At 39.4% G+C, this 25,080-nt stretch overlaps 1 protein-coding gene across 3 annotated transcripts in view; it reads left to right on the top strand.

Annotated features, from left to right (window-relative positions):
• Positions 1-25,080, top strand: part of NFATC3 (nuclear factor of activated T cells 3) — a 130,346-nt gene that overhangs the window by 102,693 nt on the left and 2,573 nt on the right. The window contains exon 10 of one of the 3 annotated variants that reach the window (XM_032854125.1): positions 17,386-17,489. The exons of the other annotated variants lie outside the window; for them this stretch is intronic. Within the exon in view, the coding sequence (XP_032710016.1) occupies positions 17,386-17,486 (101 nt within the window). The 3' untranslated portion in view covers positions 17,487-17,489. The remainder of the gene's footprint in view (positions 1-17,385; positions 17,490-25,080) is intronic. 3 annotated transcript variants of the gene reach the window in all.

Genomic DNA, 25,080 nt, shown 5'->3' with positions numbered 1-25,080 from the left:
AGGGTCCTGGGATCCAGCCCTGTGTTGGGCTCCCAGCTCAGCAGGGAATCTGCTTCTCCCTCTTATGCTCCTCATGGTCTCTTTCCCTCAAATAAATAAATTAATTAAATCTTTAAAATAAAAATAAAAGGAAGCCATAAGACATGCCAAAAAGGATTAGAAGTACTTAAGGCGAACTTTGCAGTTAGTTTAACCTCAGGTTTTATATTAACTTTTCTATATTGTGGGTTTTAAGATTTTATTTATTTATTTGACAGAGAGAGACACAGCGAGAGGGGGAACACAAGCAGGGGGAGGGGGAGAGGGAGAAGCAGGCTTCCTGCTGAGCAGGGAGCCTGATGCTGGCCTCCATCCCAGGACCTTGGGATCACGACTTGAGCCCAAGGCAGATGCTTTAAGACTGAGCCATCCAGGCGCCCCTATATTATAGTGTTAAATATTAAGTACAAAGTAATTTCTATTCCACAATTAGAAGACACAAATAATTTTTTTAAATTTGTGTTATACTAGCTAAATATACTTACCACCTAATCGTAAGAACTTCTGTTAATCATATTTCTGTTTTAGAGTGCCTGAGAGGCTCAGTCAGTTAAGTGTCCAACTCTTGATTTCGACTTAAGTCATAATCTCAGGGTTTTAAGATCAAGCCTGTATCAGGTGTCATACTGGGCATAGAGCCTGCTTAAGGGTCTCTCTGTCTCTCTCCCTTTCCTACAGTTGAGTTTTTTCCTCTCTCACTCTCTTCCCTCTTAAAAAAATAATAATAAAATAAAAGTAAATTTAAAAATAAAAATAAATGAAAATCACATTAAAGATTTTAAAAGATTAAAGATAAAATATCCTTTTTATTTTGTAATTTTTAAATAGAGGGAGTCAGGAATCATTCAGTTATTACTTGACTTATTTTTAGAAATGTGGACATTAACACCTTAATTTTTTATTATAAATTTAGTGACATTTAATAGAGATGATATTAGTGTGCCTCAGCTCAGAAATTGAAAACTTACAGACATACAAACACCTCTAATACAGCTCCCTCATTTTATAGATGAAGAATCTGGGTTTTACAGAGCCTATGATTTTGGTCCAGGGTAACACACAGTTAAATAGCATAAAAAGAATGAAACCAAGTCTCCTGGCTCCTAATTCAGTACCTCAGGTATTTTTCCAGTGTTTCTCATTGGTCTGTGAATGAGACTGCAGATGTACAACAGTTGGAATATTGAAAGAAACTGCCATTTTCTCTGTCGAGCTTCAGTTTGTGAGAGGGGTGGGGGCAAATTTAAGATTATAGATTCCCAGGGGCTCCTCAGTGGTTCAGTCGGTTTAAGTGTCTGTTGATTTCGCTCGGGTCCTGATCTCAGGGTTGTGAGGTGAGACCCCATGTTGGGCTTCCCGCTCAGTGAGGAGTCTGCTTTCCTTCATCCCCACGTCCCCTGTTGTCACTCTCTCACCAAAAAAAACCAAAAAAAAAAAAAAACAAACCCACAAGGGTGCCTGAGTGGCTCAGTGGGTTAAAGCCTCTGCCTTCAGCTCAGGTCATGATCCCAGAGTCCTGGGATTCTGCTCAGCAGGGAGCCTGCTTCCTCCTCTTTATCTGCCTGCCTCTCTGCCTACTTGTGATCTCTGTCTGTCAAATAAATAAATAAAATCTTAAAAAAAAACCCCAAAAAACAAAAACTCACTATAAAGAAGTTTGTTTTGTTTTGTTTTCGATTTTATTTATTTGTCAGAGAGAGAGAGCACAAACAGGGGGACCAGCAGGCAGAGGGAGAAGCAGGCTCCTTGATGAGCAAGCAGCCCAATGTGGGACTTGAGCCCAGGACCCTGGGATCAGGACCTGAGCCGAAGGCAAATGGTTAACTGACTGAGGCAACCAGGCCTTACTTCCAGATTCTCAGTATAAAGAAATTTTAAAGGCTCTCTAGTCCATCCTCTTTCACACCGGAGTTCATACTCTGGTATTCTTAATGATACTGTATTCCTCTGTACCTTTCTCTTCACCTTCTTTGGAACATCTCAGGGCCTTTTGAGTTCTAGCTGCCCTTATTTTATGTGGGCTCTGATGCCTCTGGAATCATGCAGAACAAATCTAATCCTTCTTGTAATAGCCCTTCACATTTGTGAAATCTTGATCTCTTTCCTGGTCTTTTTTTTTTTTTTTAATTTTTTTTATTTATTTGACACAGAGAGAGATCGCAAGTAGGCAGAGAGAGAGAGAGGAGGAAGCAGGCTCCCCGCGGAGCAGAGATCCCGATGCGGGGCTCGATCCCACAACCCTGGGATCATGACCTGAGCCGAAGGCAGAGGCTTTAACCCACTGAGCCACCCAGGCGCCCCTCTCTTTCCTGGTCTTAAAAACACTCCAGCAACCTCACCTGTCCCTCACCCTTACCAAACTCTGCTTGACCCTAGTGTTGTAGTTCCTTTTTGTAGTGCAGTATATAGAAAGGAGCACCTGTAGCCAGCTCCGAGGGATTTAGAACTGTTCTCTTCCTTGTTCACAAGGCTTTATTTATCAATACAGTCTGAAGTCAGGGGATTTTCTTAGCTCCATCTTACTGTTGATTTAGTGAGTCATAAGTACTGCTATATCACACCCTTTCTCTCACTACTCCCCACCCCTTGGGTTTTGCGTATTTTTTGGAACCCAACACTAAACTTTATAAGTATCCTTGTTCAGTTTCATTGAGGTGATTTTGGCCCCTCATATTAATCTTGCAAGCTCAGTAGAGTCTATTTCAGCGTCATATGGCTCCCTACCCAAGGCGTATTCTTTAGGGAAGTAACAACAGCAAGGGCGCCTGGGTGGCTCAGTGGGTTAAGCCTCTGCAGTCGGCTTAGGTCATGATCCCCGGGTCCTGGGGTCGAGCCCCACATGGGGCTCTCAGTTCGGCAGGGAGCCTGCTTCCCCCTTTCTCTGCCTACTTGTGATCTCTGTGTCAAATAAATAAATAAAATCTTGAAAAAAAGTAACAACAGCATACTGATTTTTATCAAGTGATGTTTTCTTTCAAGAAGTCCTCTTAGGGGGGTATCTGGGTGGCTCAGTCGATTAAGGATCTGCCTTCAGTTCAGAATCCTGGGATTGAGCCCTGCATCTGGCTCCCCATTCAGTGGAGAGTCTGCTTCTCCCTCTGCCCCTCCACGCCACTCATGTTCATGGTCCCTCTCTTGCTCTCTATTTAAAAAAAAAAAAAAAAGTCCTCTTGGAAGGCTGTGATATTACTTATTTATCCAATTTAGGGCATTTTTCAAAAATCTTTTGCTACTTCTTTTTTTCTTTGTACCACTGTCCCTGCTTGAAAAGTATGCTCTCTGCATCTATAAAATTATCAGTGAGTTTTTACTTGTGTTACAATTTGTATTCCTGGAGCTGTTAACTTTCCTAAACATTTCAGTGCATTATCGTGTATGTCTCAGTCTTTGGACCAAACGATACACGTTTAACCAGTACAGAAATATAGACTTGTCACAGCTGTGTTTTAAGCATTTTAATTAAGATTATAGTATTGTTAAACTAGATTGCCTTTGACCTTTAAATCCATGCCCATTTAATTTGTGACTGAACTGAATCCAGTTACAGCTTTCCATTAGAATCCCTCAATTCCCACTTGTCCTCTTTTGTTCCCAAACGAACAGAGCTGCAGCTGCAGCCTTTCAGCAGAGAAAAGGGTACATGTTAAATATAGCCTGACCTGCTGCTCTGGTGAAAACTGACACGGCCGCTTGCAGGCTCTGTGCAGTGACATGCTGATCCTGAATGTAGGGCAGTTGCTAACACGACTGTAAACAGGGACTTTAGACATGACCGCAGATGCTGCAGTTCTGCATATAAGTAACAAGCTTTGAAGTAGCAAGGGAGGGATAAACAAAAGATTTAGGATGGGGAAAGTAGGAGGCTGGTGTGGAAGAGTAAAGGTAAATATTGTCAGTGTTGTATTCTACCTGTTGGATATTAGTTTCATTGGTGTTTATTATATTTAAACAAAACAATAAAGCCATGTATATAGTCAGTGGTGAGAGGGGTCACAAATAAAATATTTAATGACTTTGGGGCAATGAGGTGGAGGGAGGCAGATGGTATTGAACTTTGTCCTTTAACTGAGGCTTTGGGTAGCTCATGAATCCTCTTCTGGGAAGCATGCATGTAGTGTCCAGCATCAGCATATTTATGAGAATAACTCCAGAGGCAGGAAATTCCCGTAAATAATGCCCATGTAAGCTTTGGATAGTGGCTTATGCGGAGTGGACCATGATGGGGATTCAGGATCTTAGACATAGGGACTCTTGGGTATATGATAAGAACATTTAATTTTCAGATCCAGTGAAGCAACTGTAAGCATCTGAAAGAATTTTTAATTTCTTATTTAAATGTATCTATGTACCTCCACAGACACAAATTAATTGTACTCCATTTGAACAAAAATTTTTCTTTGAATGAACTTGACACTGAAATTTATACCTAAACTAAGAAAAATCCAAGAGAGGCTACCACTAACTAACATATATATCAGCATATCAAAAGTCTTCAAAAGAGGGTGCCTGGGTGGCTCAGTGGTTAAGCATCTGCCTTTGGCTCAGGTCATGATCCCACTGGCATCATGTCCCACACTGAGTCCCACATCGGGCTCCCGGCTTAGCAGGAAGCCTGCTTCTCCCTCTCCCACTCCCCCTGCTTGTGTTCCTGCTTTTGCTATCTCTCTTTCTGCCAAATAACTAAATAAAATATTTTAATTAATTAATGAAGGGCACCTGTGTGCCTCAGTTGGTTAGACAGTTGCCTTTGGCTCAGGTCATGATCCCAGGAGTCCCAGAATAGAATCCCACATCCAGCTCCCAGCTCTGTGGGGAGTCTGCTTCTCCCCCTGACCTTCTCCCCTCTCATGCTGTCATCACTCTCTCTCTCAAATAAATAAGATCTTTTATTTATTTATTTATTTTTTTAAAAGATTTTATTTATTTGACAGAGAGACAGTCAGAGAGTCAGGAGGAGAGAGAGGAGGAAGCAGGCTCCCTGCTGAGCGGAGACCCCCGATCCCAGGACCCTGAGATCATAACCTGAGCCAAAGGCAGAGGCTTAACCCACTGAGCCACGCAGGTGCCCCTAAATAAAATCTTTAAAAAAAATAATTAACGAATTGTGGTTATTATTCTTGATAATAAAACATGTTTTGTGCTCGGTGCTAGCCATTTTGCTAGTGTAACAGTAGCTCATTAGTTCTTCTCAACAATCTGAAAAATGAATTACTAGTTTTCTTTTTTAGAGAAGTGGCTCAGAAAGCTTAACTACTTTCCCAGTTTTACATGGCCATAAACACTGGGACTGGCATTTGAATCCAAGTCTGCCTGAAATTTAGATTGTCTCAAATGTTTAGTGGTTTCTGAAATAGCTATAATTGATTACTTTATGTAATCTCACCTTTATAAACACAATAAACATAGTAACTTCCTTGTGTCTGTCATGCTTAAGGTACAAAGCCAGTGTTTAAAGCTGTACTCAATTTTAAAAATTAGTATCTTGTTTTTGAGTTGCTTTGGAGAAGGATCATTCACAAAGTCAAAAATATTTTAAGTGAGAAATAAATTTTCAGCTCACCAGTTCAGCTTTTATGGTTTAGTGGTAAATGGTAATTGTCTGGCTTTGTGTGACAAGGTTACCTCTAGCCGTGGACCTTAGCTTTTGATAAAACGTAGGTTGAATATACTCAAGTAATGCTTTTGTGTTTGAAGATGTCTGACTTTTTTTTTTTTTTTTTAATATTACCTACCATTAGCCTGTCTTATCTTTGCAGGAGGAAAAGTATCAAACTCTTAAGTTCTGGTGGAAGATTGGGTATGGTTGAGAGTGATGGGACAGACATTCTAGCTTTACATATGCAAGAATTAGAGCAAATTCAGTCCCTTATTATCATATTGTATATTTAAGCATCTGTAAGTGGTTTTATGTAGAATGAGAATTTTAAAATTTGACTGTATTTGTGTTTCTGAAGATATAAACATTGGTTTTTGGGGTGCCTGGGTGGCTCAGTTGTTAAGCATCTGCTTTCAGCTCAGGTATGATCCCAGGGTCCTGGGATGGAGCCCTACGTCGGGCTCTCTGTTCAGCGGGGAGCCTGCTTCTCCTTCTCTTGCTTCCCCTACTTGTGTTCCCTCTCTAGCTGTCTCTCTGTGTCAGATAAATAAATTCTAAAAAAAAAAAATTAAAAATGAACGTTGGTTTTTGAAAAAGTCATACATTCATATGTTAAAAATGCCAAAGGTTACAACACAGTATATACACAGAAATTTTTCTCTCCTATGTACGCAATTATCCTCTGTATGGACAGTTGGAATTACCAGGTTCTTGGCTGTCACTTCAAGGGTATTTTATGCATCTATAAGCAATTGTATACATTTTTTCCTTATTTTTACTAATGTTATGCATTTTGCTTTTTGCATATATTCAGTCTTGGAAATTTTCAGTACTGTAACAAAAACTTAATTGGGAGATATTTTTAATAGAATATTCCATAATATAGCTGTACCTTTCTTTAATACGTATAATAAAAAACTTTTTACAAATGTAATTTCCTATCTTTTTATAGATACCTGTGTATGTGTATATGATAAATGCCTAGACGTGAGATTGCTAGACAATTTGGGAAAGATTGTCAGATGTCTTTCATAAAAATTGTACCAATTTACATTGCCACTGGCATTGTGAGAAGGTATCTGTTTCTCTTAGACCTTCACCAACACATTCTGCTGTCAAACATCTTATGTGCCAGTGGGTTAAATGGAAAACAGCTTCTAAGTATAATTTTAGTTTACATTTCACTTAGGATTAAGCTAGTGTACCTTTTTACATCCTAAAGAGAAAATCTTTGTCACAAATTTGTCATCTCTGTTGGTATTTACCTCTCTGTTGGTACTTACTTTTATATAGAAATGTAGAGGCCCTTTATGTGTTAAGTTCCTAAGCTCATTGAGCTATGAGTTAATAATTTTTCCCAATGTAACATGAATTCTTCCCATGAAGAATTTTTGTTTACATTTATATAACTTTTTTTAAGATTTATTAATTTATTAGAGAGAGAGAGAGCACGCACATGAGCAGGGCAGGGAGAGGGAGAGAATCCCAAGCAGACTCCCCACTGAGCACAGATCCTGACAGGAGGCTCAGTCTGATCCCAAGATTACTGACCTGAGCCAAAACCAAGAGTTGGATGCCTAACTAACTGAGCTACCCAGGCACCGCTACATTTATGTAACTTCTGAATCATTTGTTTTGTTTCCCATAGCTTCCATGATTTTTAAAATCTTTAATGATCAGGAATTTATTTTGGTGGAATGTATGAGGAATTGATCCAGTATTACTTTTTTTCAGATGGCTACATGTTGTCCAAATATTATTTTATTAAATAATTGTTTTTCCATTTGATTTATTTTTTTTATTTCTTTTTTAAAGATTTCATTTATTTGACAGAGAGCACAAGCAGGGGGAGGGACAAGCAGAGGGAGAGGGAGAAGCAGGTTCCCCACTGAGTGGGAAGCCCGATGTAGGGCTCAATCCCAGGACCCCAGGATCATAACCTGAGCTGAAGGCAGCTGCTTAATTGACTGAGCCACCCAGGCACCCCTCCATTTGATTTAAACTGCCAACTTTATTTAATACTTAACTTCCCTGTATATTTGTATCTCTCTCTGGACTTTTTCACAATAGAAAATTTTAAATTTTAAATCTTCAACCTTGCATTAGAAATTCAGTAGTGTGTTAGGGCGCCTGGGTGGTTCAGTTGTTAAGCATCTGCCTTCGGCTCAGGTCATGATCCCAGGGTTCTGGGATCGAGCCCCCCATCAGGCTCACTGCTCAGCAGGAAGCCTGCTTCTCCCTCTCCCACTTCCCTACTTGTATTCCTTCTCTTGCTGTCTCTGTCAAATAAATAAATAAATAAATAAAAGAAATTCAGTAGTGTGAGTGAAAGAACACATAATCTTGTTGGCAATTTCTTTATAATGTGATCTGATCAGTGATTTTTAGTGTCACACCAATTCATGTAATATGAATTGTTGCATACGTAAAGTTTGTAAGCTGATTACATTAATTTAACTATTGTTTGCCTACTTATGCATTAAACTGTATTCATTTATTTATTCAAACAGCATTTATCAAGTGCCTATTATATGCTAAGTACTACTGTTAGAGGCCCTCAGTGGATAAAACAGATCCTTACCCTCACAGAGCTTGCATTCTAGTGGGAGGAGACAGACAGTAAACAATAGACACAATAATTAAGTAAGACACCATAATTAAGTAAGTTATAAAATGTGTTGGGAGTGCTGTGAAAACAGAAAACGAGCAAGCAAGGTAAAGGATGTTTGGAGTGTTGGGAAGGGTAAAGTGGAGAGCACATTGCAGTTTTGAGTAGAGCAATCTGAAGGTATGTCTTATTGATGAGGAGACATTTTATCAAACACTTGAAGATGAGGAAATAAGCTGTGCGAATACCTGTGGGAAGAGTATTCCAGGCAAAAGTGACAGCCAGAGGAAAGACCCTGAGGTGGAAGCATGCCTGGTTTTAGTAAAGAGGAGCAGCAGTGAGGCCAGAGCGTCTGGAACAAGAGGGATCTGGGGGGAAAGTGGGATGCGGCCTCCAGGAAGTAACCGGGAACCATAGCATTTAGGGCTCAATCTTTCCAGTTTCAAGACTCCTTTATAATCTGATGAGCTACTGAGGATTACCAAGAACTTTTATTTATGTGGCTTATATCTGTCAGTATTTATTGTATTAAAAGCTAAAACTGAGAGCTTTTAAAAACAGGCGCACATTCCATTCCAGCTGTGAAGCCGTCACAGACTGTGTAGCTCCACTGGAAGTCTCCACTATAGATTCATGAGAGAATGACAGTGACAAAGGCAAAAAACATCTTAGGATTATTGTTGTTTTGACAATTGCATACACCCTTAAAAGTTCTCCAGAAAAAAAGAACTGCTATGGAGAGTCTTAGAGTCCTTGTAAGGTTTTGATCAGATGAGTCGTGATCTGATTTAGGTTTTAGCTGGGCTGCTCTGGCTCCTGGTTAGAAAAAGGACTGCAGGGAAGCAAGGGCAGAAACAGGGAGACCAGATAAGATGCTATTGTAGGGGCGCCTGGGTGGCTCAGTGGGTTAAAGCCTCTGCCTTCGGCTCAGGTCATGATCTCAGGGTCCTGGAATCAAGCCCCGCATCGGGCTCTCTGCTCAGCAGGGAGCCTGCTTCCACCTCTCTCTCTCTGCCTGCCTCTCTGCCTACTTGTGATCTCTGTCTGTCAAATAAATAAATAAAATCTTAAAAAAAAAAAAAAAAGATGCTATTGTAGTAGTCCAGACCAGAAATGATTTAGGCTAGGCGGTAGCAATGTAGGAGCTTTGAAATGGTGTGATTTTGAATGTATTTTAAAGGTAGAGCATTTCTGACAGATTTCTATATAAGGTGTGAGAGAAGGAAGTTAAAATCATCATCAGTGTTTTTGTTTGTTTGTTTCTTTTTTTCCTGAGAAACTAGAAAGGTGGAGTTGCCATCAGCTAAGATGGGGAAGGCTATAGATGGAGTAGGTTTTGGGGAAAGATAGGTGTTTGGTTTTAGATGTGTTGCATTTAAGAAATTTGTTGAACGTTCATGTAGAGATATCAAGTAGTCATGTGGGTCAACGAGTCTAGAGTTTGGAAGTGAGTTATACATTGATGATATAAATTTGAGAGTTGTTAGCGTGCATATGCTATTTAAAGCCATGACAGGGGCACCTGGGTGGCTCAGTTGCTGAAGCATCTGCTGTTGGCTCAGGTCATGATCCCGGGGTCCTGGGATGGAGACCCACATCAGGCTCCCTGAGTAGGGAGCCTGACGGCTTCTCCCTCTCCTCCCATCTTGTGCTCTGTCATTGTCTCTTAAATAAATAAATAAAATCTTTAAAAAATAATAAATAGGGACACCTGGGTGGCTCAGTTGTTAAGCGTCTTCCTTCAGCTCAGGTCGTGATCCCGGGGTCATGGGATCAAGCCCTGCATCAGGCCCCTGGGCCTGCTTCTCCCTCTCCCACTCTCCCTGCCTGTGATCCCTCTCTTGCAGTGTCTCAAATAAATAAACAAAATCTTAAAAAAAAAAATAATAATAATAATAAATAAAGCCATGACACCACATGAGGGCAGTAAATGATCAATTAATTGTCCTGCCTTTATCAGTTTAAATAATAATAATTTGCATTTTTATGCAATGTTGCAGAGTGCCTGCACATACATTTCAGGAGACTCTACCTTCTCTAAGTAAATACATAAACAGATTCATACAGATTAAATGACTTCCCTTGGGTCACCAGAACTGTTAGTGATAAAACTAGGGTTCATCCATAGATGAAAAGCCTTTATTTTCATCTACCCACCAGGTCATTGCCTTTTTTGTATAAACCAGAAATGTCTATGTATATTGATTAGGTGGCTAAAGAAAACAGCTTGGTCTAGTGGAGAGGCAGCTTGGACAGGTAGGGAAATTTTGCTTTCCTTTTCACAAACATATTTCAGATCTGTAAATATTTAATTTGCTAAAACTTTGAGATACAAGGAACACATTTTGTATTACAGATTTTAAAAATTTCAAGAGGGATTTACAAGTGTCTGTCAGGGGCGCCTGGGTGGCTCAGTAGGTTAAAGCCTCTGCTTTCGGCTCAGGTCATGATCCCAGGGTCCTGGGATAGAGCCCCACATTGGGCTTTCTGCTCAGCAGGGAGCCTGCTTCCTCCTCTCTCTGCCTGCCTCTCTGCCTACTTGTGATCTCTGTCTGTCAAATAAATAAATAAAAATCTTTTAAAAAAACAAACAAAAACAAGTGTCTGTCAGATCTTGTTTTGAGTTCATTGTTAGAGCTATGAAAACCTAATTCAGTCATTTCATACAGTGTTATCCTGCAAGAAAACGCAGTTTGTTTTTGAAATTTGTTTAATGTGGCAAAATGTACGTACATAAAATGTAGCATTTTAACCATTTTAAGTGTACGGGTCAGTGGCATTAAACACATTTACAACATTATGTAACTGTCACCACTATTTTGAGAACTGTTGCTTCAACCCAAATAATTCTTTACCCATTAAGCAATAATTCCCCATTCTCTCTCCCTCCAGCCAGTGGTAATCTCTCTTCTACTTTGTCTCTCCATGACTTGCTCTCCTCAAGATATTTCATATAATGAAATCATATAATATTTGTCTCATATTTTGTGTCCTTTTATGTCTGGCTTATTTCACTTAATATATTAGAGGTTCAGTCATGTTGTGTAATGGAGTATCCAATTTCTTTCCTTTTTATGGATGAATAATATTACATTGTATATATAGTCACATTTCGTTTTTCCCTTCATCTGGTGAAAGACACTAATTTGTTTCTACCTTTTGGCTGTTGTCAATAATGCTGTGAACATTGGTGTATAGGAATCTGAATTTTCACTTCTGTTGGGTATCCTAGAGTGAAATTGTTGGGTAATATGGACATTGTTCAACTTTTTGAGTAATTGCCAAATTGGTATTTTTCTCACAGTGCCTGTACCATTTTACATTTACAATGTATGAAGGTTTTGAGGCATCTTGGTGGTTCATTCGGTTAAGCGTCTGCCTTTGACTCAGGTCATGATCCCTGAGTCCTGGGATGGAGCCCTACATGGGGCTTCCCACTCAGCAGGGAGCCTGCTTCTTCTACCTCAGTCCCTCCATCCTGCTCTGTTAAAACCCTTTGTTTTTAAAGATTTATTTATTTATTTTGAGTTTTATTTATTTTGAGAGAGAGTGTGTGTGAGTGGTGGGGAGAGGGGGTAGAGGGAGAAACTCTTTTAAGCATATTCCTCATTGAACAAGGAACCCAACATGGGGCTCGATCCCATAACCCATAAGATCATGACCTGAGGTGAAATTAAGAGAGTCAGATGCTCAACCAACTGAGCCAACCAGGTGCCCCAATAAATAAAATCTTAAGGGGCACCTGGGTGGGTCAGTGGGTTAAAGCCTCTGCCTTCCACTCCGGTCATAATCTGAGGGTCCTGGGATCAAGCCCCACATTGGGCTCTCTGCTCCGCAGGGAGCCTGCTTCCTCCTCTCTCTCTCTCTCTGCCTGCCTCTCTGCCTACTTGTGATCTCTGTCTGTCAAATAAATAAATAAAATCTTTAAAAAAATAAATAAAATAAAATCTTAAAAAACCCTAAAAACAAAAAAACCCCAATGCATGAGGGTTCTAATTTCTCTGCTTCCGTGTCAACACTTGTTATTTTCCATTTTAAAGTAATAAAGGCCATACCAAGAGGATATGAGGTGGTATCTCATTGTGGCTTTGATTTGCATTTCCCTAATAACTAATCATGTTGGGCACCTTTTCCTGAGCTTATTGGTCATTATCTGTTTCTTCTCTTGAAAAATGTCTAGTCAAGGGGCGCTTGGGTGGCTCAGTGGGTTAAAGCCTCTGCCTTCGGCTCAGGTCATGGTCCCAGGGTCCTGGGATCGAGTTCCGCATCGGGCTCTCTGCTTGGCAGGGAGCCTGCTTCCTCATCTCTCTCTGCCTGCCTCTCTGTCTACTTGTGATCTCTGTCTGTCAAATGAATAAATAAAATCTTTATAAAAAAAAAAATGTCTAGTCAAGTCTTTAGCCATTTTTTTTCATTGCTTTTGTCATTGAGTTATAGGAGTTCTTTATATATTTTGAATATTAAGCTCTTATCAGATATATTATTTATAAATATTTTCTTCCATTCTTTGTGTTCTCTCTTCACTCTCCTGATAGTGTCCTTTGATGGTTTTAACTTTGATAAGGTCCTCTTTATCTGTGTTTTCTGTTATTGACTGTGCTTTTAGTGTTATATTTAAATCGTTGCCTAATCCAAGGTCATGAAGATTTGCCCTGTGTTTTCTTCTTCTTAGAATTATAGGGATGGGGCGCCTGGGTGGCTCAGTGGGTTAAGCCTCTGCCTTCAGCTCAGGTCATGATCTCAGGGTCCTGGGATTGAGCCCCACATCAGGCTCTCTGCTCAGCCAGAAGCCTGCTTCCCTCTCTTCTCTCTGCCTGCCTCTGCCTATTTGTGAGCTCTCTGTCAAATAAATAAAATCTTAAAAAAAAAAAAAAAAGAATTATAAGGATACCTGGATGGCTCGATCAGTTAAGCTTCTGCCTTCAGTTCAGATCGTGATCCCAGGGTTCTGGGATTCAGTGTCGCATCGGGCTTCTTGCTTGGCAGGGAGCCTGCTTTTCCCTCTGTCCATCTCCCTGCTTGTGTGTACTCACTCTCGCTCTCTATCTCTGACAAATAAAATCTTAAAAAAAAAAAAAAAAGTTTTATAATTTTAGCTCTTTTGGGGGCACCTGGGTGGCTCACTCAGTTAAGGGTCTGCCTTTGGCTCAAGTTATAATCCCAGGGTCCTGGGATTGAGCCCCACATTGGCCTCTCCGCTCATTAGGGAACCTGCTTCTCCTCTCCCTCTGCCTCCCTCTCTGCCTGCTTGTGCTCACTTGCTCTCTCTCAAATAAATAAAATCTTTTTTTTTTTTTTTTTTTTTTTAAAGATTTTATTTATTTATTTGACAGACAGAGATCACAAGTAGACAGAGAGGCAGGCAGAGAGAGAGAGGGAAGCAGGCTCCCCGCTGAGCAAAGAGCCCGATGCGGGACTCGATCCCAGGACCCTGAGATCATGACCTGAGCCGAAGGCAGCGGCTTAACCCACTGAGCCACCCAGGCGCCCCTAAATAAAATCTTTTTTAAAAAGTTTTACTTCTTTTGTTTAAATGTCTGATCCATTTTGAGTTAACTTTGTATATGGTGTGAAATAGGAGTCCGGCTTCCGTTCTTTTTCATGTGGATATCCACTTTTCCCTGTAGTGTTTGTTGAAAAGACTGCCTTTCTCCCCATTTAATGGTCTTAGAACCCTTGTTTGAAAGTGAATTGACCGTTTATTGCGAGGATTTGTTTCTGGGCTCGGTTTTGTATCTGTCCTTATGCCAGTATCACACTGTTTTCATTACTGTGGCTTTATAGTAAGTTTTGAAGTTAGGAAATGTGACTCTTCTATCTTTGTTCTTGTTTTCAAAACTGTTTTGGCTTTTGATGGCCTTAATTTCTTTAATTTCTTTAAACGGTGTTTAGTTTTCAGTGTACAGATCTTATGCTTCCTTGGCTCTTTCCTAAACATCTTATTCTTTTTGATATTATTGTAAATGGCGTTGATTTTTAAATTTCCTTCTTGGGTTGTTTAATGAAAGTATATAAAGTACAACTGGGGGCACCTTGATAGTGCATAATTAGGCACGGGACTCTTGGTTTCAGCTCAGTTGGTTATCTCACGGTCATGGGATCGAGCCCCACATCTGTTCTGTGCTTATCACAGAGTCTGTGTGGGATTGTCTCTCCCTCCCCCTTTGTCCCTCCCTCTTATTCTCTCGCTCTCCCTCTCAAATATATAAATCCTTTTCTAAAAAAAAGAGTACAACTAATTCTGGGTGTTGATTTTTTTTTTTAAGATTTTATTTATTGGAGAGAGAGGGAACATAAGCCAGGGAGGAGCAGAGAGAGGGAGAAGCACACTCCACACTGAGCACAGAACTTGATGTCAGGCTTGATCCAGCGACCCTGAGATCACAACACGACCAGAAACCAAGAGACAGACCCTTAACCGACCCAGCCACCTAGGCATCCCTGTGTGTTGATATAACTATAACTTAATTTATTAGTGCTAATATTTTTTGTATATCAGTTCTTTCAAGCTTTTTATGTATAAGATCATTTATGGAAAGAGATAATTTTACCTCTTCCATTACAATTTGGATGGCTTTTATCTCTTTAGCCCAATTGCTCTGGCTGAGAATTCTAGGACCAGGGGCACGGGTGGCTCAGTCGTTAGCCGTCTGCCTTTGGCTCAGGTTGTGATGCCAGGGTCCTGGGATTGAACCCTGCTCGGCAGGAAGCCTGCTTCTTCCTCTTCTACTCCCCCTGCTTGTTCCTTCTCTCACTGTGTATCTCTCTATTAAATAAATAAAATCTTAAAAAAAATAATTCTAGGACCATGTTGAATTAAAGTGGCAAGAGTGGACATCCTGGTCATATTCCTGAGGGAAAGCTTTCAGTCTTTCACCATTGAGTATGATGTGGGTTTTTCATATATGGTCTTTATCATGTTAAGGAAATTTCCTTCTATTCGTAGTTTATTGGGTGTTTATGAAAGTGAATTGAATTTTGTCACATGCTTCTTCTGCATCAGTTAAGATGATTGTGTAGTGTTTTATCCTTCATCCTAATAATGTGTAGTAAATTACATTCATTGCTTTTCATATGCTGAGCCATCTTTGCATTCTGGGAATAAATCTCACTTGGCCATGATACATACTTTTAGTATACTGCAGAATTCAGTTTGCTAGTGTTTGTTAAAGATGTTTGCATCTGTATTCACAGGGGATATTGTATAGTTTTCTTGTAGTGTCTTTGTCTGGCTTTGGTATCAATAATACTGGCCTTAGAATGAGTTAAGAAACATTCCCTCTTTAATGTTTTGGAAGAGTTTAAGAAAGGAATGGGGCACCTGGGTGGCTCAGTGGGTTAAGGCTCTGCCTTCAGCTCAGGTCATGATCTCAGGGTCTTGGGATCAAGCCCTCCATCTGGCTCTCTGCTCTGCGGGGAGCCTGCTTCCCCAGCTCCCTCTCTCTGCCTGCCTCTCTGCCTACTTGTGATATCCATCTGTAAAATAAATAAATAAAATCTTAAAAAAAAAAAAAGGACTGGTATTGGGGTGCTTAGGTAGTTCAGTCAGTTAAGTTTCTGACTCTTAATCTCACCTCTTGATCTTGATCTCAGGGTTGTGATAGGCCCTGTATGGGGCTGCGAGGGGAATCAGCTTCAAATTCTCTCTCTCCCTCTGCCCCTCCCCAACCCCACATGTATATGCTTTCTCTCTCTCAAATAAATAAATCTTAAAGAAAGAAAGGATTGGTGTTAATTCTTTTTTTTTTAAAGTTTTTTTTAAGGATTTTATTTATTTATTTGACAGACAGAGATCACAAGTAGGCAGAGAGGCAGGCAGAGAGAGAGAGAGAGAGAGAGAGGAGGAAGCAGGCTCCCCGCTGAGCAGAGAGCCCGATGTGGGGCTCGATCCCAGGACCCTGGGATCATGACCTGAGCTGAAGGCAGAGGCTTTAACCCACTGAGCCACCAGGCGCCCCGGTGTTAATTCTTCTTAAAGTGTTTTGTCACAGTGTTTTTGATAGGAAGAAATGAATCAGGTATTTTGTGAAGCTGTCAACAGTTTCAAGGAACTAGAAAGATGTCTTGAGGACTGCACATTTTCATAAGCACAATATAAAATTATCATTGCATAAATCAACTCATTAAATCTAGTGGTTGGGGCGCCTGGGTGAATTGAATAAGCAATGGCTGAAAGTAATTCCTTATAGGCCAAAGGAGGAGGCTTTGCATCGTTGTGTTTGGGCTCTCTAACTAGAACTCTGAACATGTCAGTTATTATCACAAAACTAACCAGTAGTAACTCTTGAATACAGTGACTTTCAAACATTTTTGATAGCTTCATACAATAAGAAGTAAGTTTTATAGCATGACCTAGTACATAACAAAAATATATATACAACTAACATGAAAGTCTCAGAGGCCAATTCTTAACCATTTTTTAAAGAAAATGCAGCCTATCTTCTATCTTGTTCTATTTATTTTTAAAAACATGCTGTTTTCAATTTGCTGAATTGACTTTATAACCTGCTAATAAATGTGGCCCTTAATTTAAAAAATACTCCTCCATAACCCTCAAATTTACCTCTGCATATAGTTTTCTGAGCATCTCCGACCCTTTAGGCATTTTGATTCTGTGGTTTGAAGTAGAACCCAGGAGTTTCTATTTTTATTAAGTGCCCAAATAATTCTGATACCACCATAGACAAATATTTGGGAACTAGTAATAGACCCAAGCTAAAAACTATTTTGCTTAAAACTAAACCTGTCATATAAAATTGCTGACATCAGGGTGCCTGGCTGGCTCAGTTGGTAGAGCATGTGACTCTGGATCTTGGGGTCATGAGTTCAAGCCCCATGTTGGAGGTAGAGTTTACTTTAAAAAGATAAGTAAATAAAAATAAAATTGCTGAAACCATCATGGTCATTTTTGAAGTTTTTTGCCCTTTTAATTTTAGGAAATAAGTTAGCCATTACCTAAACTCTCTGGACTCCAGTATTCATATTATTTAATAAAATGTGGGGAGCCATTTTATGTAGTGATTTACAGATAAAGGATGGTTAAATTCCTCTTGATTATAGAAAAAACAGGCTGGGCATGTAGTAGATTAAGTTACTCTCTGGTTTGTTCCATTCAGTAGTGATGTTGTCTTCTTTGACACAGACCAGTTTATGTCTGACTTGGAACACCAGCCATCAGGTTCAGCAGAGAAATGGCCTAACCACAGTGAGCTCTCATGTCCAGCTCCTTTCTGGAGAATCTAGAGGGTGAGTGTTGATTGAAATGTGTCATTGTTTTTATACCCAAATCTGGTATTTGCATGCAGTGGCTGGATTTGCATGTGCTACAGAGGATGGGGTATACAGGGGCAATCTTCTTGATAGGTTCACTCATTATCTTTGGAGCTACACTTAGTGACTACAAGACTCTGCTTTTTAAATCTAACCACACTAAGGTTCTTACATTAGTGTTTAGAAATTTAATCTGAGTTTGAACAGAAAGCAAGTATTTAAATTTATTAAATCAAAGCAGAGAAGCCCATCTATAAGAATTCTATGGCTTGGTGGGGGGGGGGAAGGATTCTATGGGTTGGGTGCTGAGTAAACCTGGTTACCAAATCAGGTGTATAAGCCTACTGATTTCTGGTCATGTTTTGTTGTGAGGCAATATGAAACGGAAATAAAGCAGGAAATTTTATCTGTTTGCCACAGGCAACTTGGGTCATTTACCCTTGAGCCTGACTTGTGGGCCTGTGTTTACACTCCTGATAGTGCTTCTGGGATTCCATTTGGAAAGAATCCATAGAAATGAAGTCTGTGTGAGGGAAGGGCTGGACCTCAGGCCTCTCTTCCTCAGCAACTCACCAGGAACATAGCTCTCCCTGCTGTCACACAGCTCCTTTCTTCAAAGACTTTGAAAGCCACTCGAGAACATATGTGATTATATACAAATCATATATTGTAGATATACAAGTTATATTGTATATTATATATATGTAAATTATAAATACACAAATTTTAATTCTCAAAATGCCATTTGAATTTAATTTTAATGAATTTAGGTTTGGAAGGGGACTACCCAAATCCTTATATTCAGGATGCTAAAGCCTCATCAGATAAGGCACCCAAACACTGGCTTCTCCCAGAAGCTGAGCCTACCCTGGTCTCACATCATCCTTGTCTCTAGCCATGAGAGGAATAAAAATGGCAACTAAATTCTTGCATCTCTTTAAGGAGAGTTATAACCTTAAGGGTTTTTTGTTTAATTGAAGTATAATTGACATACATATCCTCTTGAGTTTCAGATGTACATCACAGTAATTTGATATTTTTATACATTATAAAGTGATCCCCATGTTAAGACTCGTTACCATATGTCACCATATAAAGTTATTATGGTATCACTGACTTTATTTCCTCTGCTTACAATATAACCCCATGACTCACCTATTTTTATAGCTGGGAATTTGTATCTCTTAATCCCCTTCAGCTATTTTGACCACCCTCCCCACCTTCCTCCTGATAACCAGAAAGATTTAAATGAATTTCCTCATATTATGGTTGAGAAGATCAGTTGAAGAAAGATTAAATAAATCACTCTAGTTATATCACAGCTGAACCAAAATTAAAGTTTTATCTCTTCTAGAGTTTACCCCATTGCTTTTCCCGTGTGTGAAGCAACAAGTAAGTTGGTCACTAGTGATCTTGGTAAGAAGTGTTTCTTTGCAATGAAGGGATCAGTGTATGACTAAGGAGTGAACAGGAGGTAAGAACAGAAACATGAAATAGCAGGCAGTGTATATAACTCCTTTAAGATGTTAAACAATGAGGGGTGCCTGTGTTAAAGTCTCTGCCTTCGGTTCAGGTCATGGTCTCAGGCTCCTGGGATCGAGCCCCGCATCGGGCTTTCGTCTTGGCGGGAAGCCTGCTCCACCCCCCCGCCCCGCCTGCCTCTCTGCCTACTTGTGATCTCTGTCAAATGAATAAATTTTTAAAAATCTAAAAATCTAAAAAAAAAAGCAAACGTTAAACAATGAAAGAAAAAATTAGATATAGAGGACTATGTGGGTTCTAGAATTTTTGTTTACTTGCTTGTTTAAGGTGGAGAGCCTTACCATACTTTGTAACGATGAGAAAGATCCAGGAGGGAAGGTGGGTAGATTGATTGAAGAGCTGGAAGTGTGAAAAAAATTTTTGGAGTAAGTCTTGAAGAAGCAAATACATAGGATCTGTAGCACAAGTGTTGGAATGAGTCATGTGGGTTTATGGTTCTGGAGCTCAGGTTGGGTCCCTGGAGGCTATAGATTTGGGAGTCAACAATATACAGAAATGGATAAGATTATCCAAAGAAAATGTACAATATGCAAAAAAAAAAAATAGGGAGAGGGAAGGAATCTTACAGTCTTAAAATTCTTCTGAATCCAACATCTTCACACAAAGTAAAAACAAGTGGGTTTTGGTTTTTATTTTTTCACATTTCAGTTTTGCTGATATAAAAGGATACATGCTGATATTTGAATACACTTTTAGGTACCTGTGTACTGTTTACTCAGCTGGAGATTTAATGTTTGTCTTTGAAGAATGTTTTGACTTACAACCTTTTCTAGAGGAAAGATCTGTATGATACTGAGTATAGTATCACACACATAAGAGATTTCTTTAAAAGAAAGATCTCTTTCTTTTTAAGAAAGACTTATTCTCCTGTCTGGGGAATAAGGGGACTGATTGCCCTGTCAGGTGTGGTTTAAGAAAAAAAAAGTGTCATAATTTCCCTTTACTAGTAGTAAAGCTACTGTTAAAAAGTGAAAGATATCTTCTAATTTTTGTGCATATATTTTCACTTTGTCCTGTGGTTGAAAGCTGTCTAACGTTAGGGTGAAGTTTAAAATGACTTAGTTAAAAACTTGGCATGATAGAGCTTAAGCTGGTTATCTTGGTTCTTGCTTAAAATACTTAAATATTCTTTCTGTTACCTTTATGGTGATGAGTTTTATTTTTGTTAATAAATAGTAATCTCTCTAATGGAGATTCCAAAATGCAATGACTTAACCACATTGGAAGTTTCTCCCACACTTCATGGTAATTCAGAGATCAGGATGCCTTTTATTTCATTGTTCCTCTGTTTCCTTAGGTATGATCAAAGCAGAGTTACCACTTTGACTTGAGTCTTAGCCCAAAGCAAGAGGTATGGGGGAAGGAAGGGAAGAAGTTACTGAGCCTGGGATGAGGAAGATGCACACATCACTTCTATTCACATTTCATTGGAAGAAAGCAAATTATATGGCCATACCTATGTACAAAGGGGAAGCTGGGAAATGTAGTTTACAGCTAAGTGGCCGTGTGTGTAGTTAAATTCAATTACTTAAGAATGAATTAGGGTGCCTGGGTGGCTCAGTCCTTGGGCATCTGCCTTCGGCTCAGGTCATGATCCCAGGGTCCTGGGATCGAGCCCTTCCCGCTTCGGGCTCCCTGCTTGGCAGGAGGCCTGCTTCTCCCTCTCCCCCTGCTTGTGTTACTTTTCTCGCTGTCTCTCTCTCTCTGTCAAATAAATAAATAAAATCTTTAAAAAAAAATATGAATGAATTAGGACAGTTAGCAATCTACCATAAATGCTTTGTAAGTTTTCAGGAACCTTTTTTTTTGTCTTTAGTTTGAGAATTTTGGTAAATGCAATTTAATTCTTCATCTCATGCCACAAATAGGTAAATTCAGTTATTTAGTGTATATAGTTTAGATGGTGTTCTTCCAACTTACCAAAAACCCAAAGTATATCTTAGCAAAACTGTGAGAGAATAATAAACCATAAATACTAGATTTCTCATCCAATTAAACTCATTCCTTTACTTCCAAATTTCTGTTTTTTTTTTTTTCCTTCATTTCAGGTATAATTCAGAAAATAATTGTAGCCTTCATTTTATAAAAAATAACATCTCCATAAAATTTTTACCAGAAAATGGATTATATACCTTTAAACTTGGGGTACAGGGAAGGGAAGAAAAGGTGAATTTTCCAAACCTGGGTGAATGTTCATTGCAGCTTCAAAATGAAGTAACATATATAAATAGAGTCTAATTATACCGAGAAATCCTTTACAAAATGCTCAAGATGCTCAGGTGCTAGTTAGAAAGGCCCTTTGGGTTTTTGTGTATATAACGATATATCTGTCTACTCCAGGGGCAGTGTCCTGGGTTACTCCGCCCCTGTCCACCTGGTGGTGAGATTTCATACTGTACCACGCTTGTCAGCTCTAGCTCTGAAACATTAAGCATTGGAAATAGCTCTACACAGGAGACCGGATGTTATGCAAACATCTTTTGTGTATAGAAAGCATTCCTGTGGACTCTTAATTTGGATAGCAATTTTAATTTTTGTATTTATTTTTTAAATATTTATTTAAATACTTAATATTTATTTTATTTATTTATTTGAGAGAAAGCATGAGAAGGGGCAGAGGCAGAGGGAGAGGAAGCAGACTCCCCGCCAAGCAGGAAGCCCGACGAGGGGCTCGATTCCAGGACCCTGGGATCATGACCTGAGCTGAAGGCAGCCACTTAACCAACTGAGCCACCCAGGCACCGCGGATAGCAATTTTTAGATTAAAAAAACAAAACAAAACAAAACAAAACTTGTTCTTACACAAGTACTGCTGACAGCTCTGACTACTTCTGTTGTGGTGGCACAGGTGATGCAGGTGTTGGGGTAGCGGGAGATGATAGCAGCTGTCACAAGTGGGCCAAATTCCATGACCTATATAACCTGTTAGTATGGGTGTTGAGGGCTGTTGATTCTTGTTCTAGGCTTTTGATTCACTTTATTCTTTAAAGGAGGGAAATGATAAAATTATATAATAGGGTTATAAACTCCTGCACTTAAATTGGTGAAAAAAAAAAAAACAACACCTCACAACCTTCTGGACTAGGGTTTAAATAAATGAATACATTCATGCATATATATTCAAAAGAAAGTAGAAAATGAAATTGCAAGCAGTAATTTTAAGAAATAACCTAATGTCAAATCATTAAGTTTTTTTCATCACTAAGTTGTACACTTGAAACTAATGTAAATATGTGTCAACTATACTAAAAAAACCACACACACACAAAAACAAAAAACCTGGGGCACCTGGTGGCTGTCGGTTAAGCATCTGCCTTTGGCTCAGGTCATGATCCTAGGATCCTGGGATCAAGTCCTGCATCAGGGTCTCTGCTCAGCAGGGAGCCTGCTTCTCCCTCTTACTGCCGCTCCCTCTGCTTGTGCGCTCTCTGTCTCTCTCTGTCAAATAAATAAAATCCAAAAAAAAAAGTAACTTAAATATTGTGTCTATCAATATTGCTAATAATTTACATTATAGATTGTTTACCAGTAATAATTTTGACTTAAGTTGACATTCAAAATTTTCGCTGGTTGCAGCAGAAAGCTATTTCAGGAATCCAGAGGTAGGACCCTGAGCCCAAAGCTCCCAGCCTCAGGGAGAAGTGAGAGGCAGAGAAGAGCTGCAGACTCTGCCATACTGTGCTCAAGTCATTGCTAAAGGGCAGCAAAAGGACCACTTTGTTGTAGTTCTGACTCCTTGTCCTAAAACTCATATTCAGTATTCACCTGTAGCAATTGTTTGAGCATAATTTTTGTTTTTCCAAGTCCCCAAATTATATTAAAATATTCACTTGCTCAGTGATTGTTTTCAGCACATAGTATGTACCGAGCACTAAGGGTTCAGTGGAGAACAAGATGGATAAGGTCCCTGCCCTACTGGAACTTAAATCTACTAATTATTATGTATTAATATTCTGTATTAAAGTATATTTGAGTACCGTCAGCTTGAGTGCTTCTTTGTGGAAAATCATCTTGGCTTTATCATAGTCTTAAAATCCCAAACAGTCAAGAACCTACCAGGTTGCTTCAGCTAAGTGAGGTTAGGTATCACAAGCAAAAGAACAACAGAACTTTGATAAGAGGGAGCAGAAAGAAAACAGCTTTGATCAGGCTTTTGCTATATACAGCATCACCTGATTACCTCAGAAAATGATGTATTTATTCTTATCAAAGTACTTGGTGGGGACGCCTGGGTGGTTCAGTCAGTTAAGTGTCTGGCTTCCACTCAGGTCATGATTCAGGATTCAGGGTCCTGGGATCAAGTTCCACATCAGGCTCCCTGCTCATTGGGGAGCCTGCTTCTCCCTCTGCCTGCCACTCCCACTGCTTGTGCTTACTCTCCTCTCTCAAAAAACTAAAATCTTAAAAAAAAAAAAAAAAAGTGTACTTGGTAAGTGGGTGGATAGGGCTGGATATATATCCTCATCCTCAAAAAAATGTAAGCATTGACTTCCTCATAGACACAGGGAAACAGTACGTCATGTGTGGGGTTTTTTTATAATGACAAAACACCATTTTAATCACCTTGTAGATTTAAAACTTGGACAGTGAGATAATTTAAGAAGGTGTGTTGCATGGCAGCTTGGAACATCTCTGAAGTTACCATCCTTGGAAGGGATAAGTGTTGGGAAAAGATGATTGTCAGCTGGTACTCGCTTCTGTATTTGGCTTGTTGCCACTGCTGGGAGACCTGTTTAAAATAGATGCTGTCAAAATAAAAATCAGATGGTCCTGCATTAGTCTTAATAACATTGTCTGGTCCCTTTCCTACCCCATCACCTAGTGAACTTTCAGCATATTATTTCCCAGTAGTTTTCAAGTAATTGTATTGAATTAGGATCCATTTGTTGTCATCAGAAATTGCTGTTTATTAGTAAGGTCCTTGCCCTTAAGGAAATCACAAGCTATTGAGAGACAGAGAATGACCCCCTACCAGTAGTTCAGTGTGGTGAGTTATGTGAGAGGCCACATGCAGAGATCATGGGCCATCCCTGTGCTCCGTCTTTGCATGAGACTAGGCCATAGACCTACACGTGGAGTCCACACTGCAGACACTGTTCCTTGCTTGTTAATGTGGCTTGGAATAACAGGTGCCAACGGCTGCCTTTTCTATTTTTGTCCCTTTTAAAGTCTCTTTCCTGTCTCTCTCCCCTCACTCTTACCATACTCCCTCTCCCTCCCCAAGCATCACATTTGTCCAGGTTTTCGCACTTTGTCTAAACGATTTCCCTGTTTCTCTATTCTTGGCCTCCAAGAACTGACAGGGGTTTGGAAACTCACTCCACCGTTTAGTAAGCAAATGAGTGAACTGCCAAAGCCTCAGTTAACTGATTTATAAAATACTGGGTTAGTAGTTACCTTCAAATGTTGTGAAGATTGAAATAAGATACAAAATTTCAGTTGTAAACTGTCACAGATGCTCAGTAAATATTTATGAAGTGAATGTTCGTTCCCTTCTTATAGCCATCAGTGTATGAATTTGAAGAATTTTTAAAATTACCTAAACTATAAAAAGAGTAGATGTTAATACTTGAAGATTTTTTAAAGTGATTGTGTCTCCTTTGCTATGATCACATCACATTCGAAGTATAAAATTTTTTTGGTCTTGGCCTATTTTCATTTATAGCAGCTGTAGTGAGATGTAATTCATTACTATAAAATTCACCCTTGAAAATACACCATTCAGTGGTTTTAGTATATTCACAGAATTGTGCAGCTATCACAACTATCTAATTTTAGAAAACCTTCATTACTCCAAAAAGAAAAAGAAAAAAAAAAAAGAAATCCCATACCCATTAGTAGTCACTCCCTGTTCCTCCCTCACCATAACTCCTGGTAACCCCCTATTTTCTGTCTGTTCTGGCCATTTTATACAAATGGAATCAAACAATGTATAATCTTTTGTGTCTGATTTCTTTCACTTAGCATGTTTTCAGGGTTCATCCATGTTGTAGCATGTATTAGAACTTCATGGCTTCTTGTGGCT

Source organism: Lontra canadensis, unplaced genomic scaffold (genome assembly GCF_010015895.1).
Source record: "Lontra canadensis isolate GAN:19392208 unplaced genomic scaffold, GSC_riverotter_1.0 scaffold8, whole genome shotgun sequence".
Taxonomy (NCBI): domain Eukaryota; kingdom Metazoa; phylum Chordata; class Mammalia; order Carnivora; family Mustelidae; genus Lontra; species Lontra canadensis.
The sequence above is the reverse complement of the archived record's forward strand: the minus strand, read 5'-3'. Positions and strand labels throughout refer to the sequence as shown.